The sequence below is a fragment of the Rhineura floridana genome, chromosome 5, assembly GCF_030035675.1.
Source record: "Rhineura floridana isolate rRhiFlo1 chromosome 5, rRhiFlo1.hap2, whole genome shotgun sequence".
Taxonomy (NCBI): domain Eukaryota; kingdom Metazoa; phylum Chordata; class Lepidosauria; order Squamata; family Rhineuridae; genus Rhineura; species Rhineura floridana.
Window position 1 is genome coordinate 174,210,238 of NC_084484.1, and position 16,386 is coordinate 174,226,623.

General features: G+C 45.0%; 1 protein-coding gene and 1 non-coding gene across 2 annotated transcripts in view; one reads left to right on the top strand and one right to left on the bottom strand.

Moving 5' to 3' along the window:
* Positions 1-16,386, bottom strand: part of CCDC81 (coiled-coil domain containing 81) — a 34,348-nt gene that overhangs the window by 5,741 nt on the left and 12,221 nt on the right. The window contains exons 8-12 of the mRNA XM_061629620.1: positions 11,057-11,174; positions 7,256-7,402; positions 5,522-5,629; positions 2,178-2,347; positions 1,002-1,080 (exon numbers count right to left, since the gene is read on the bottom strand). Of these exons, the coding sequence (XP_061485604.1) occupies positions 1,002-1,080; positions 2,178-2,347; positions 5,522-5,629; positions 7,256-7,402; positions 11,057-11,174 (622 nt within the window). The remainder of the gene's footprint in view (positions 1-1,001; positions 1,081-2,177; positions 2,348-5,521; positions 5,630-7,255; positions 7,403-11,056; positions 11,175-16,386) is intronic.
* LOC133386419 (5S ribosomal RNA) lies at positions 3,725-3,843 on the top strand. Its single transcript, XR_009763166.1, has one exon. It is a non-coding gene; the product is annotated as a 5S ribosomal RNA (ribosomal RNA).

The window sequence follows — 16,386 nt, forward strand, 5'->3', positions numbered from 1 at the left end:
TAATACCAACTGCGGCCTCTGCCGTATTGTTCAACCCAGGGGTCCCCCTCCTCTCTGTGGGGGAGGCACGGAGTGGATCAGTGGCAAATCGGCAGCGGCGGTGGATTCCATCTCTAATGGCTTCCCAAGCCATGTTTGACAACCCTTCAAATAGAGCAGCGATTGCAAACCTGCACAAGAGGGCTGGAGGCTTTATAAGTAAATCCTACATAATTATTGCTTGTAATCTTTAATTGGCATGATGAATATCTCATACAACTTTTTGTTGCCATATTACAGTGCTGTGTAGACACTTGTAACCAAAGATCAGAAAGGCCCGAGTCTTACATTTTAGCACTTGGGAAGTACTCTCTGGGAACAGAGAAGAGCTAAGGTCCAAAACTCATGTGACAATAAATTGACGGGTCACATTTCCAAGTAAATTGGTACCATATCAAAAAGACTGAGAAAAACAAAACAGAGAATTGTCCACTGAACAGAAGAACGTGTAACCAGCCTAACTGGAGCCACAAACAGGTTTCACTCCGAAGGACAAACTGTCTTCTGCTTTTGGATACATACCAGAGATGGAGGGGAAGAAGAGAAGCAAATGTAAGTTTCTTTTTCCCAAAAGGAGAGATCAGCCAGCTTCTTTGCATAGTGCCACCAGACTAAAATTCACCCTGATTTTAATCTGTAACTGAGGCTTCCAATTATTCAAATAGGCTGCACGTTGACACTAGTCTAGGAGTAAGACCCACTGAGCTCAATGGGATTTCCTTCTGTGTAAACGTGACTGCAGTTGGAGATGGTGGGGAGGAGACGCCTACCTGACCTCCTGGCTGGTGAGTCACTGCTGCTCACCAGGATGGGGAGGGCTGAATTGGCTCAGCCTGTGTGCTTGCAGCCACCGTGCCCTTCCTGAAAGGCAGCAGCCAGGCAAGTAACCCCTTCTGCCCCATCACACTGTCTACTACTGCATGCCTGGGATTGTGCTGTTCATTTGCAGCCCTCATTTTTACCTGTGTGTCCAATGCCCTCTTATAACACTGCATTTCTTCCATCTTGTCCTTCAGAAATTTTGTTCTTTGGGCAGCTAACCTAGAAAAAGAAAGAGGAGCGCGTGTAGGATTCCGCCAATCACATTTCAGTAGGATTTACTCCTGGCCAGTGGTAGACGAGGTAGGAATTACTTCCCATCACCGAACAACAGGGTTGCCAATTCTTGAAATTAAAAAAAAAATTGTGGTATTTGGTCAGGGCCAGGGGAGAGAGCCCTCTGAGTCAAGGGATGTGGCTCAGCAACGTCTGGTACAGCCCAAAAGCTCTTGTTCTCCCTGAGAGATACAGAGGGTGTTTTTTTTCCTGACAATTGGCTCAAATCCTACTTTAGGATTTTGTATGCGAGGTAATAAAATATCGGATTTCTCTTACCCACTTCTCCGCTGAACCATGATTATGTATAGATTTTGCTGAGAACAAATTAGTCTCAGATTTTGTTTCTGGTTATTATTGCTAATAATAATAATTATGGACACTTTCAAATATAATCATATTACCTTTTTAAATATTAAAAAGGCCTCTAACTATACTGAACTGTTAGAAAAATAGAAGTTGCATCCATCAGCAATTTGGCAAGGAATGCGTTCTCCTCTAGGAAAGTCGATCAGAGTTCTGACTGACTTTATGATGCATCCTCATTTTGAAAAGTGCATTAAATTTAAATGATTTTTTCTATTGCCAAAACTTTGATATTATCTTGGTTTGACTAGATGGCTGTACAGGTCCCTTCCAACTCTACGATTCCATGGTTCTCTGAATTGGCCATGGCACCTGAGGCTGATGGGAGTCCCAAAAACATCTGGAAGGCCACTGGTTCCCCCTCCCTGAATTAGATGACCTCTTAGTCTAATTTGGCAAGACGATTCTTGTAGCCTTTTTTTCTCAGTAAAGTGACAGAAGACCCATTATCATCTATAGCTCTTGTAGCAGCCTTCCCCCAACCTGGAGCCCTCCAGATTGTTTGGACTACAACTCCCAACAGCCCCAGTTAGCATGGTCAACAGAAGGGATGATGAGAGTTGTAGTCCAGCAACATCTGAAGGGCACCAGGTTGGGGACGGCTGCTTTAAATCTCACAGCAGAAAACACCTTGGGAAAGGAACATCTCTCAGGACGACTCATCCCAGGCAGCTTACTCTTCTGCCAGTTGCACTTGCTCCAGGCGGTCAAGAAGGTCCTGGTTCTGCTTTTGCTTCGTCTCTACTGCCATCCTGTCCTCCAGTTGCTTCCCCAGCTGATGCACGTATTCCTCTTGCTTTTGGTGAGGGGTAGAACTAGGCGGCCTCTTCTCAAAAATGTACGATTTCTGTCAAGGAAAGAGGCGTCTGAATGGGAAGACCACATCTAGTCTTGTGCAAAAGCAACGTTAAGGGGCATTCCAAAAACCAGAGGAACATAGAAAGCTGCCTTATAGCAAGTCCGACGTTTGGTCTGTCTAGCTCTGACTGGCAGCAGCTCTCCGGGATTTCAGGCCGGGAGTTTTTCCTAGCCCTACCTGGAGATGAACCTGGGACCGTCTGCATGCAAGGCAGATGCTCCACTGCTGAGCTATGGCCTTTTCCCCCCATATCGTTTTCTTCTCATGACACCTTTGGTCTTTTTCTGATATGCTCTTCTAGAATTAGAGTCATTGCTAGGGTTTCTTTCCCTAGTGTGGAACCTGGGGCCTTCTACATGCAAAGCAGGTGCTCCACCCCTGAGCTACAGCCTTCCCCCAAATCATGCAGGCATACGGTCAGAGAAATAGGGCAGAAATAGCCAACAGAACGAGACACAAAACATTTATCCTGGCACTCCTTTTGGGAGGAAAGGCAGGACACAAATTTAATAAATAAAAAAAATACAATTAACAATAGTAATAAATAAAATAAATGTACCACCTTGCATGCATATAGTCCTGATGCAACCTACTTTTATTTTTATTACATTTATAGCTGGAATTTTGGGTACTCCTGGACTAGAGGCTTTTAGTGTTAACCACTTAGAAGTACCCAAAGAATTGCAGCTGACCTTCCAAAGTTATGTATGTATGTACATCCTGCTATGTTCCTTCCACATTATTTTCTTCACAACAACCCTGTGAGGTAGGTTACACTGACAGACTGGCCCGAGATCAACCAGTGAGCTCTGTGGCTGAATGGGGGTTGGAACTCAAATCTCCCCAGCCCTAATCAGACACTCACCAACTACTAATTACACTGGCTCTCCAGCAATCCTGTTTATTTACAATAGGTATTTTACCACCACCAATCATATTCCCAGAGTGGCTTGCAAAGTTTGGGCAGGAAAGAAACAATGAACCTGAAAGTATTCCGTCCTAATAGCTTGGTGTTTTCAGAATCAGTTTTTAAACCTTGGTCAATCTTGCTCTCTGTTGTCTGCACTGGCTGCCAGTGTCTCTCCCAAGATTTGATACAGGGAGTCTTTCCCTGGAGACGCTGGGGATTGAACCTGAGGCCTTCGGCATGCAAAACAGATGCTCTGCCACTGAGCTGTGGCCTGAAAAATCATTTATCTTTAAAACAAAAACAAAGGAGCACAATATATACCTAAGGAGACCTTGCTACGGTACCAGAGTCTCATTATGTGAGCTCCCAAGAGAAACAGAAGTAGGACCAGGAAAACACAGCAAACCAATTATTTAATGTTATCATGTAGAATAAATGACCTGTAAAACATCTGAGACTTTGGCCACGTTACCCTGAACACACCCGATCTCGTCTGATCTTGGAAGCTAAGCAGGGTCAGGCCTGGTTAGTACTTGGATGGGAGACCGCCTGGGAATCCCAGGTGCTGTAGGCTCAGAGGAAGGCAATGGTAAACCACCGCTGAATACCGCTTACCACGAAAACGCTATGAATATATCCAAAAACGTTTCATAGGTTCTCCATAAGTTGTAATGAAGGCATATAACAACAATAAAAACATCTGAGAGCCAGTATGGTGTAGCGGTTAGAGACGGAACTAGGACAGATTTCGACTGGACATCAGGAAAAACTTCCTAACTGTTAGAGCCATATGACAATGGAACCAATTACCTAGAGAGGTAGCGGGCTCTCCAACACTGGAGGCATTCAAGAGGCAGCTGGACAGCCATCTGTTGGGAATGCTTTGATTTGGATTCCTGCATTGAGCAGGGGGTTGGACTTAATGGCCTTATAGGCCCCTTCCAACTCTGCTATTCTATGATCTATGACAGTGAGGGAGAACATTTTCAACCTGTGGGCTGCATTTCCTTCTGGGCAACGTCCCAGGGGCCACATGCCAGTGGCAAGCTGAGCCAGGGGCAAAAATTGGTAGAGCACTGAATGCTACCTTTGAACAGTAGTCTAGTTGCCTCACACTCTCGCACACTGCTCTCTGTCCTCCATAGGGCTGCCAGGTTCAGGGCTTGAGGCTGTTTCTGTATCTTTAGAAGAGAAAGTCAGCCAAGTGCAGGTGTTCTTGCAACTCTGTAATGGGAAAAACCACAAGGTGGAATTCTCCCTGCCCCCTCCACAACTTTTAAAGATACAGAAGACCTTTTGGGGGCTGGGCTTGGCAACCAAGAGGTCTTCTGTATCTTTAAAAGTTGTGGAGGGGGCAGGGAGAATTCCACCTTGTGGTTTTTCCCATTACAGAGTTGCAAGAACACCTGCACTTGGCTGACTTTCTCTTCTCCTAAAAATACAGGATCAATCTCAGGCCAAGAACCTGGCAACCCAAGTCCTCCATCCAGGCAAGCCAGAAGCACAGTCTGTTCACGGGCACATTCCAGCCTGGCAAAAACACTCAAGGAAGGTGCAAAGATAGGCTGATGAAGAGTGTGGCTCAGGAGGGGGCGTGGCCTGGGAAGAATCCAAAGGGCAGTCAGAGAGGCCTGGAGGGCCGCATTTGGCCCCTGGGCCTAAGCTTTCCCATCCCTAAACTAAGACCTGAGAGACAAAGGTTCAAATCCTCACTCAGCCATGAAGTTCACTGGGTGGCCTTGGGCTGGTCACCATCTTTCACCTTAGCCTATATCATAGGGTTGTTGTGAAGATAAAATGGAGAAGGGGAGGGCAATGTATGCCATCTTGCTCTCCTTGGAGGAAAGATGGAGTATAAATGTAATAAAACAAAAATTCCATGGCAATCCCACACTCCTAGTGTGAAAAACACCTTTTCTCCTATTGAGAACCCACCTATTCCAGCAAGTCTGCATGGGGGCACTGAGTATCTGGCTAGATTCTGACCATTATTCTTATTGCTGCTTTTGTTTGATTTTATCTGTTCCTTTTTATTATTTGTTTCTGATTTATGGCTGTATTTGTAGGTTTTAATTATATTATTGTGCCCTGCCCTGATACTGCATTGCAACAAAGGGCAGGATAAAAGTATCTTAAGTTAAACAAAACTGAGCTAGTTCAGAACGCTTCCCTGTTTCAAGTGGAAACAGACGAACCACTTTTGGCAGGAGATACCAGCACGGTTAAGACTATCACAGAGGGCATTTGCTCACGTAGGTTTCGGCAGGTTTCTCGTTCTTGTGGTTTCTGATGGCTTCAGCAATCCCAAGGTTAAAAGCAGCGACTTTCTGGTTCTCTTCTCGAGTTGTCACAGCTCGCATCTGTGTTTGATGAGATTTGTTACAGATGCATTAGAGATTTTTAAAAATGGGGGGTGGGGGAGGAGAGAGACACACACACACAACAAAAAGGTATGAGAAACCCCCTGCTTACAAGAATGCATTCCCTTAAACATCCAGTCAACTGCATCTCTCACTCTCTCAGTTTAAGCATCCTTCTCTGTTATTGACGCGTTTGAGTTGAAGTGAAGGGCAGTATGGGGCGATGACAAGGGCTCTGAGAAACCCCCAGCAAGCAAGGGTACATTCTCTAGAGAGGCAATGCAGTGCAACAGTTTGTCTTATTCTCTCAGTCTAACCATCCTTATACACCACTATCCATACAAAATACCACAGTGGTTTTCAACAATCATATAAATACAGTAAAACCATGTAAACATGTAAAATCAGATTATCAATGACTAACTACTGCAGAAAGATATCTTCTCAATTGCCAGCATAAGCCTGGCAGCATAGAAATGTTTTTCAGCAGGCACTTAAAGTCAAAACAGAAGGTTCACTGGCTTTGCACCTGCAAGGAGACTTTTGACACGGGTTCTTTTTTTCAGACAAGCAACCCGCACATGCTGCTGGCAATGAACCCAAGAGGCTGCCTTATAAGGAGACAAGGGATAAACAAATCTGTCCATTTCTGTAGTCTTAAATTCAGTTCTCCACATTTCCACCGCAATTTGTTAATTTTAACCCTCATGAACATTCATCAGCATTTTGATGTGAATTTCTCCTAAAGTACACATTTTTGCATGCAGTTCCAACTAATTTACGCATTTTTGCAAGCAATTTCTCCTAATGCACTTCTGTACTTTTCACTGACATATGCACACTTTCATCTTAATATAGGCATTCTGGTACATTTTTGTGGCTTCCTTTATGGAATCAATCCATCTCTTGTTCGGTCTTCCTCTTTTTCAACTCTCTTCTATTTTTCCCAGCATTATGGTCTTTTCTAGTGAATCATGTCTTCTCATGATGTGTCCAAAGTATGATAACCTCAGTTTCATCATTTTAGCTTCTAGTGATAGTTCTGCCTTAATTTGTTCTGACACCCAATTGTTTGTCTTTTTCGTGGTCCATGGTACCTGCAAAGCTCTCTTCCAACATCACCTTTCAAATGAGTTGATTTTTCTCTTATCTGCTTTTTTCACTGTCCAACTTTCACATCCATACATAGAGATCAGGAATACCATGGTCTGAATGATCCTGAGTTTAGTGTTCAGTGATACATCTTTGCATTTGAGGACCTTTTCTAATTCTCTCATAGCTGCCCTCCCCAGTCCTAGCCTTCTTCTGATTTCTTGACTATTGTCTCCATTTGGGTTAACGACTGTGCCGAGGTATTGATAATCCTTGACAAGTTCAACGTCCTCATTGTCAACTTTAAAGTTACATAAATCTTCTGTTGTCATTACTTTAGTCTTTTTGACGTTCAGCTGTAGTCCTGCTTTTGTGCTGTCCTCTTTAACTTTCATCAGCATTCTTTTTAAGTCATTACTGGTTTCTGCTAGTAGTATGGTATTGTCTGCATATCTTAAATTATTGATATTTCTCCCTCCTGCTCATATACGTGTATATATGTACATGGGGATGGCAATTTTTCTGTTCCCTTACCAGCTGCTTCTGAAGGGCAACTTGGTCTTTGAGGGCCTGATACTGGGCCAATATCCTGTCTTCTTCCTTCTCTTTCCTTCTCTTGTCTTCACTCAAATACAAAGGGATGTTCCTCTGAGCGCGCTGCATGCACAGGTAGCACATTTCCTGGAGATGCACAGAGCATAAGACACAGAGGCATTATTTATCAAAGGCTTACTTTTCCTGCCTTTAGTTTGAAGACTCAAAGACAATGTTCAGACATACCAAACCATAGTTGGGCATGATAAGAACAAGCCACAGTGAGCCTTGGGCTCTCATGCTTCCCCTCTGGAAGAGGAGTTTGGAAGCTTTGGCACTCACTGTTTATTAATCACAGTTTAGTGTGTCATCCAAACTAGCAAACTGTGGTTAACTATGGCTTGTGGAAACAATGATGACAGGAAGATCATTTACCTATTATCTGAAGGGGCTAGATATATTTAAACACATAAGGATGTTTGCATGAGCAAACCAAAGAATTAGCACAGATTTTTCACGCAAAACATGTTGTGTTGTGCTGGGAATAGTCAGCAACAAAAACTAATAACATGTTTGCTGCAAGTTGTTCCCTGAATTACATATAACATTACTCTCTCTACCTGTTTGTGAATAAAAAGCTTGGCACTCAGATGCCTGAAGGACCATTCATATCTTCCTCCCCTGATGATCACCTGAGGCCCTGTTCTAGATCCCTTGGCCTCGTGAAGCACAGCTGATGGCAGCCACAGTTAGGGCCTTCTCTGGTGTGGCATCTGCCCTGTGGAATGCTATGCCAAGCAAGTGGTGTCAGACCCATCACTATACTGTTTCAGGCACAGAGATCAAGATGCGGCTGTTCAAAAAAGGCCTTTAACGGAACATTTTTGTCTGGTGCCAGACTGGGATAAAATAATTAGTGTGGGTTCTTTTTCGTTTATTTTAATTATTTATTAAATTTATATCCTGCCCTTCCTCCCAGAAGGAGCCCAGGGTGGCAAACAAAACATTAAAAACACTCTAAAACATCTTAAAAACAGACTTTAAAATATAGTAAAACAAAACATCTTTAAAAACATCTTTTAAAGACATCTTTTTAAAAAGCTTTAAAAACATCTTAAAAACCAGTACCTACCTACCTACCTACCTACCTATCATGGATTGTATTCTACCTAGTTCTGTTCAGAGTAGACCCATTGAAATGAATGAACCTAAGTTAGTCATGTCTATTAACATGTCAATGGGTCTACTCTGAGTAGGAGTAGCCCTGAATACCACCTGAAGCATTTTAATTTGGGGGGGTTGTTTTAATATTTTAAAATATTGTTTTTGTATTGTCACTTGTTAGCTGCTTTGAGTGCCTTGGAAACACAGGGAAGATATAAGTATGGAAACTAAAATACAAATTAAAAATACCAATGGTTTTTAGCAAATAAAGCATGGTCTGACTTTTATTATTATTATTGTTGTTGTTGTTGTTGTTAATTAATTAATTAATTAAATTTATTAGTCGCCCATCTGGCTGGCTGTCCAGCCACTCTGGCCGACATACAAAATAAAAACATACAAATACATTAAAACATTAAAAGTCTCAACCATAATAATAAAACCTAACCCACCCCTAAAGCCTGCCTGGACTTGTCTCTTGTCCATGACTGGCCCTGCATGTACAAACAGTGAGGTGGCCCAACTCTGCTGACAGATTTGAGGGTAATGTTAAAGAGCTGTAAATAGTCAATTATTACATTTTTATCATAGTAAAACACAAAAATAATGAAAGAACAAGTTGTGGGAGAGTGCCATTGGGCCATCTCTAGCACTAGAACAGGAATGAGGAAACTTTTTCAGCATTTCCATCTGGGCAGCTTCCTGGGGAGCACGTGCCAGTGCAGGGCAAGGCCAGTAGCAAAAGTAGGCACAGCTGCATTCAGCCCTGAGCCTAAGGTTCCTCATCCCTGCACTAGCAGCTGTTATGCCATCATCACACAATGTTGTACTGGCCTGAAACTGTAATAATCCTTTGATGGTTATTAGTCAATAAACTGTGGTTTTGCTCCCAGCTCAGACGCAATGTGGCCTCTTCAGTTTCTTCCCTCCTACCACCCACCCACGCACCCACACGCACACATGGAATCAACAATACATTGTGCTAAAAGTATGACTGCATTTAACATATCTGATTTAAAAAAGCAGCAGCCACTGGGGATAGTATGAGGATTGGACCGCAGGTAAGGGGCTTAACCTGCAGCAATTAAAATCCAACTCCCAAAACACTGCTTGTCAGGGACTTCTCACTTGTGCCTCTGTTGCTGCATTTACAGCTCAGGGACTTTGGGAGCTGCCTTATTCTAAGTCAAACCACTGGTCCACCTGGCTCAGTAGTGTCTGCACTGACTGGCAGCAGTTCTTCAGGGCTTTAGACAAGAGTCTTTCCTACCCATAACTGGTGATGCCTGGAATTGAACCATGCACTCTTCCATTCAGCTGTAGCCCTTGTCCTGCTTTTCGGCAGAGCGAGCAACACCATCAGTGCTCTCTACACCGACTGGCAGTGGCTTGTCAGGATTTCAGGCAGGAAGTCACAGGATCATAAAATCGTAGAGTCGGAAGGGGCCTATAAGGCCATTGAGAGCAACCCGCTGCTCAGTGCAGGAATCCAATTTAAAGTCTCTCCCAGGCCTATTTGGAGGTGCTGGGGACTGAACTTGGGACCTTCTGCATGCAAGGCAGATGCTCTGCCACTGAGCTACAGCCCTTCCCCAAACTTTTATCAGGAAGATAACATTGGGGAAGGAGTTAACACCTTGCCCCTCCATGCACCACAGTCCTGGTCAGGTCACCCTGCAGCTCCTCTTAAACGTGAGCAAACACTTTAACATACTGTTTAACCTAAAATCATGCACAGCACGTGTTTTATCAATCCGAGTGAGCAACACTTGTTTCTTTCTTCCTGTGGAGGGTTCCAGCTTTTGCATTTGCAAAAAACAAACAAAGACCTGACCTTTAAAATACGTCAAATTCTAAAAAGGTAGGTATGTTTAGTTGGTATAGCCTCTTCTCTAAAGCATCTTAATTTTATTTACAGTGCAATCCGCAGAATGTAGTTAAATTTAAGAAGACAGAGATGATGAGAGGCAGAGTGAACCAGTTCTAGTTTTGCCCCCGTCCTGCACCCTACTGAACTCCCCAATGGCAACACTGAGATTGAGGAGGAGGGAGGTGGCAGCCAGGGTCATCACCCCACAGATTGGTTGCCAGAAAGAAAGCAGACAGGTGAGGCCTGGCTAAGGGCAGACAGGTTGCTGGGGCAGTGACCAGCCTCCAACAGCACATGGACAAGCAGCAATCTCACAACCTGACCAGGATACCATGGAGGCATCGACTGTACACATCACAGAGGCCATGGCATCTGCCTGTAAAAACCTCACAATGTTCATGCCATCAATACCTCCATGTGTTCTTTAGTCAGGACCCAAGCCCAGCAGTGGGCCAGCATAATTCAAGAATCCAACATGCGGAGGCCAGCAGAGATACAGTATGAACTTACCTGGAGACGTGCAATGCAATCGGCACGCTCCCAGCAATTTCTTCTCTTCCTGACAAAGAGACTGGCTGGAGTTACCTAGCTCTCGACAGAAAGGTGCCAGTGAGTGATGGGCCAAGCAGCATTTCTCCACAGGCCCAATGTGGGCCATGGACTGCCAGTTGCCGACCACCACCACCTAACACCAACCATCACACCCACAGCCACAACTGCCCACACACAGAGATAGCTGAAAAAGGAAGAAGAGCTACATATTATACCTGTCCTGCCCTACCGTGATCTTGACAAATTGGGGATGGAGTCCGGGACCTAGGGGCAGGCATTTTGGGGCTGGCTTCTTGCTCCATCTTCGAGGCTTCAGGAACAGGTGTTGTTTGCCTAGAGGAACACAAAACGCGGCCGGTAGGAGTTTATGCATTCCACAGAGAGCCTCAGAGTGGTCTAAACAGCGGCACTTGCACACAGCAGATGCTTGGGCTCCTCTTTGGAGACTGCAGCGCACATCTGGAAACACGTGGTTTCATCTCTGGGAAAAATAAGAGCAATTGTTCCCCAGGATGCCACTGCACCAACAGCAGGAAAACTGCAGCACCAATTGCACAAGCAATGCTCAGTCACCCTTACAATGCAGTCAGGGGGCATACTAATACACCGGGGACTACCAAAGGGAGGTTTACATATACAGCGTGTTTAGTTATCAGTTACCTTTAGCTGCTACAGCAGTGATTCTCAAATGGTGCGCCCAGGCACACTGGTGCGCCCTAAGAGGTGGCTAGGTGTGCCTCAAATATTATAAAAGTATATTTTAAAAATGAGAAGAAACCCATTTGTATAGGGTAAGTAATAGTTTTCTATAGTTTATTTTTATTCATAGTTTAAAAAATATATATATTTAATTTTGTACACAAAGCGCGCCAGAAAATTTTTATATGTTTTACAGTGCGCCACGAACCAAAAAAGTTTGAGAACCACTGCGCTAGAGTCTAGCATCAGTTAGACTCTATTGTTATGGATGCTCGAAGACCATCCTTTGTAAGGCTGATGGTATGTCAACTGTCCACAGTGATAATTTCAGCAATGGGAGCAACTGTTCTCCTGACTGCTGAGAATCTCTCTCCCACTGCCTTTGGAATGAGACACTACTCCGAGCTGAGGGGAGGACCAGAGAAATGGTTTGGAGGCAGCTTGTGGTGCTGGACTGTGGGACAGAAGGAGGGCTTGGAGCTATGAGTTGGCTGAATGTGAAGCCTCATGCTGACAGGGCTCTCTCTGGGAACTAAATGCAGCATTAGCAGATTTGCTACCAGAGCATATTGGAAGTAAATGAAACAAGTATTACAAAGACATCATGTGCCTCCAGTGCTCCCTCATCCAAAGAAAACTAAACTCTCTCGCATGGCCCAAGAACTTCTCAGTACGTGTGTTCTGCTTTAAGCAGCAGTCTCTGCTGCATCTAGCCCAGGTGAGACACAGCTGGCCCTGGTTCCAGGGGAGGGAAATAGTGATCAGGTCCATGTCCAGGATCCAGTGAGCAGAGTCAGGTCAAGCCAGGGCCAGCTTCTAGAAGGGCAGATCAGTGAACAGGAATTGGTTTCTGATATGTGCAATTCAGATGTAGGAAAAGGTTGGGTTCCAGGTTGGCTGGCAAGGGGGAGGCTCCAGAAATGAGGTCAGACAAAGCGGGCAAAGCGGAGGTTCCCAAAATGTGGTCAGTCAAAGAGGAAATCAAGTGTTCCTAAAGCAAGGAAGTGGGTAGCACCATGGAGAGCTCTGAGCAGGGCCGAGGTTGCCAGTTGGACAAGCTTAACTTGAATTGTGGTCCAGTGAATAGCCTGAGGAGGAGGGACAAATTGGAAGGTAGATAGGCAGAAGCAAGGAAGTGGATAGCACCATGGAGAGCTCCAACTGCAGCTGGAGTTGGATGTTAGATAAGCTTCATTTGAAATGGAAATGGACTTCCTTCAAGTCAATCCTGACTTATGGCTACCCAATGAATAGGGTTTTCATGGTAAGCGGTATTCAGAGGGGGTTTACCATTGCCTCCCTCTGAGGCTAGTCCTCCCCAGCTGGCTAGGGCTGCTTAGCTTGCCACAGCAGCACAAACCAGCCCCTTCCTTGTCTGCATCTGCCAGCTGGGGGGCAACTGGGCTCCTTGGGACTCTGCAGCTTGCCCACGGCTGCACAGGTGGCAGGGCACGTAACCCCTGAGCCACTCACTGTGGGGGTGATCTTTAGCTAGCCCTTGACACCCAGGAAACACAAGCGGGGATTTGAACTCACAGACTCTGGACTCTCAGCCAGGCTCTCCTCCTCACTGTGCTGTACCAGCTGTAAGTTTCACTAGAATCTTGCTCCAATTACCAGCAAACTCTGACAGAGCCATGAGACGGATGAGGCCTCCACCTTTAGAGTGACTTCACTCTAAGAGCCTTAGACTGTGACAATTGTGGCGCGGCAGTGCTAGGGTCCTGAAAGTCCAAGGATATAATCCTACCTCCACAGGCTGAAGGGGGGCTGGCCTCATGGCCCTTTTTGGTGATGGGGGTTCTGGGGAGGTAGGTGTTGGAAGTGGTGCAGCAGGGATCGTGCAGTTTGTAACTTAAGGGTGAGTTCTGTTAGTTAACTAGGCAAGAAGGGAATGGGTGAAGGTGTTGCTTAGCAATCAGGCAGAGTGGTGTGATGTTTACTGAGGCAGCACTATGCTCTGAGTGGATGTGTAGTTCTGAGGGAGTTTTTCCTCTGTGTGTTTGGTTGAACATCGCTCTGCTCTGTACTCAGAAAGGCCTGAACTAAGAAAGACAAAACCTCTCTGACAGAGCTTGGAAAAGTTACTTTTTTGAACTACAACTCCCATCAGCCCAATCCAGTGGCTATGCTGGCTGGAGCTGATGGGAGTTGTAGTTCAAAAAAGTAACTTTTCCAAGCTCTGCTCTCTGTTTATGTCTCCTCAAATTACACACTGTTTTTGGTCAGTGCTCAGTGAAACATTATCAGGTTTATTTCTCTCTCTCTCTCTCTGGATTCTGGGTTATTTAAGTGTCTTTGCTAACAGTAGGGACATCAAGAGCCATTTTCAAAGCCAACTCTTCTTCCTAGTTTGTGGGACAGTCCCAGGAGCACTTAACACTATTATCTAAATTAAGTGGGCAAGTTGTAATTCCATCAGCCTGCTCACCTTCAGTGTTTCTATTGTGTGCAACATTATAATAAGCTTTCCTTGCCAAGAATATGCCTCTAAATTAACCCACAAATAATGAAGGAGGTCTCTGGTTTATCTTCTCCGATTTCCTTTTGCTCTGAACAAAGGAAAACATCCCAATTGAAAACAAAGGTGCTCCTGCATGTTTAATTGCATGCAAATCCATTCTCCGGGTATGTCTGTCAGCAGCTCCAAACAGCAACTGTTGACCTTCCACACACCTCAGACGAGCCCTTAAAACATTTAAAAGCCATCCAGCACAGTTGACCTTGTCAAAACCCAACAGTGTCTTGTCATCCAGAGGAATAATAACCCTCTTAATACTACTTGTTGTTCAATGGCGTAATAGGTGCTTCAGAGAGCATAGAGTGATGTTAGAAAGCTTATTGCAGGCTTGCATGAAAAAGGGACATTTTTGAAAGCTACTCCGACAAATGCATCCTTCTCCGAATGAACAATACAGACTAGGCTGGCTCCTGTGGGCCAAATTAGCTGCATAACACTAATACAGAGATCAGGGAAGGGCATTTGCAGGAGGAAATCATCTGGTAGGAGGTGGGTGCTTAACCCTTCCTGCATCTGTCAATTCTCCCCTGCAAACGAAATCCTGGTGCTCCTTATAAAAAAAAAAAGCTAAGTGAGTAGGGTTGCCAGGTCCATGGCCTGAGACTGATCCTGTATCTTTAGGAGAAGAGAAAGTCAGCCAAGTGCAGGTGTTCTTGCAACACTGTAATGAGGAAAACTACAAGGAGGCTGGGCCTGGCAACCAAGAGGTCTTCTTCTGTATCTTTAAAAGTTGTGCAGGGGGAAGGGAGAATTCCACCTTGTGGTTTTTTCCATTACAGAGTTGCAAGAACACCGGCACTTGGCTGACTTTCTCTTCTCCTAAAGATACAGGATCAGTCTCAGGCCATGGACCTGGCAACTCTACTAGGGAGGCTCCAGAACCAAAAATGAGCCCAGCTGGGGGAAATATAATCTGCAGGGAGGAGAGAATGTTTAGGGAAGAATCAGTGGCTGTGGAAGGAGTAAAGGATCCTTTGCAGTTCAACCTTTGTAACTAAATTCTGATTCTGGGAGCAGATTACTCAGATTAGGAACCATAGTTTACCTGGTTCAGGTGCAAGGACAAACTACAATATTGCACACCAAGAGGTTTCATGGAGATGAAGGCTATCAATGGCCACTAGCCACAATGGTTATGTACTTCATCCACGGTCTCAGCATACTCATTGCTGGAAACCACAAGAGGGAAGAGTGATGTTGCACTCATGCCCTGTTTGTGGGCTTCCCATGGGCATCTGATTGGACAGTGTGAGAAAAGGATGCTGGACTAGATGGATCTTTGGCCTGATCCAGCAGGGCTCCTCATATGTTCTTAAATGGGCTGGATGAAGGCCAATAATCTGTGTCTCAATCCTAGCAAGACGGAGCCGCTATGGGTTGGTGGTTGCTGAGCTTGGACAATTGGTCAGTTGCCTGCTTTGGATGTGGTTGTACTCCCTCTGAAAGAGCAGGTCCATAGTCTGGGGTGCTCCTGGATCCATCTTTGTCGCTAGAGGCCCAGGTGACCTCCGTGGCTAGGAGTGCCTTTCACCAGCTGTGGCTGGTAAGACAGCTGCAGACGTTTCTGGACTGGGATAGTATGACCGCTGTTGTCCATGTGTTGGTAACCTCCAGGCTGAATTACTGTAATGTGCTCTATGTGGGGCTGCCCTTGAGGTTGATCCAGAAGCTACAGCTGGTGCAAAATGCGGTGGCAAGACTGCTCACTGGAGCAGGGTGTCTCCAATATTCTCATGTTTAAAGTGTATGGGGAAATTAGGAGATAGGACAATTCCAACTGTATGTGTTTGGGGAAAATGAAGTGGATGAGAGCATATACAAGCCACCATGAATGTTGAAATCTTATGGCAGCCTCCCCCAACCTGGTGCCCTCCAGGTGTTTCGGAGAGGGATGATGGGAGTTGTAACCCAATAACATCTGGAGGGCAGTAGGTTTGGGAAGGATGTCTTCTAGCAGTTTATTAATTGGTTTTTTATTTAACAGGACTTCATAGAATCATAGAATAGTAGAGTTGGAAGGGGCCTATAAGGCCATCAAGTCCAACCCCCTGCTCAATGCCGGAATCCAATGCATGATTTATATACTGCTTAATCATAAAAACCTCTACGAGGTTTACATAAAATGAAAAATGAAACTGACTGCCTTCAAGTCAATCCCGACTTATGGTGACCCTATGAATAGGGTTTTCATGGTAAGCGGTATTCAGAGGGGGGTTACCATTGAGTTCCACTGAGGCTGAGACTGGCCCAAGGTCACCCAGTGAGCTTCATGGCTATGTGGGGATTCGAACCCTGGTCTCCCAGGTCATAGTCCAACACTTTAAC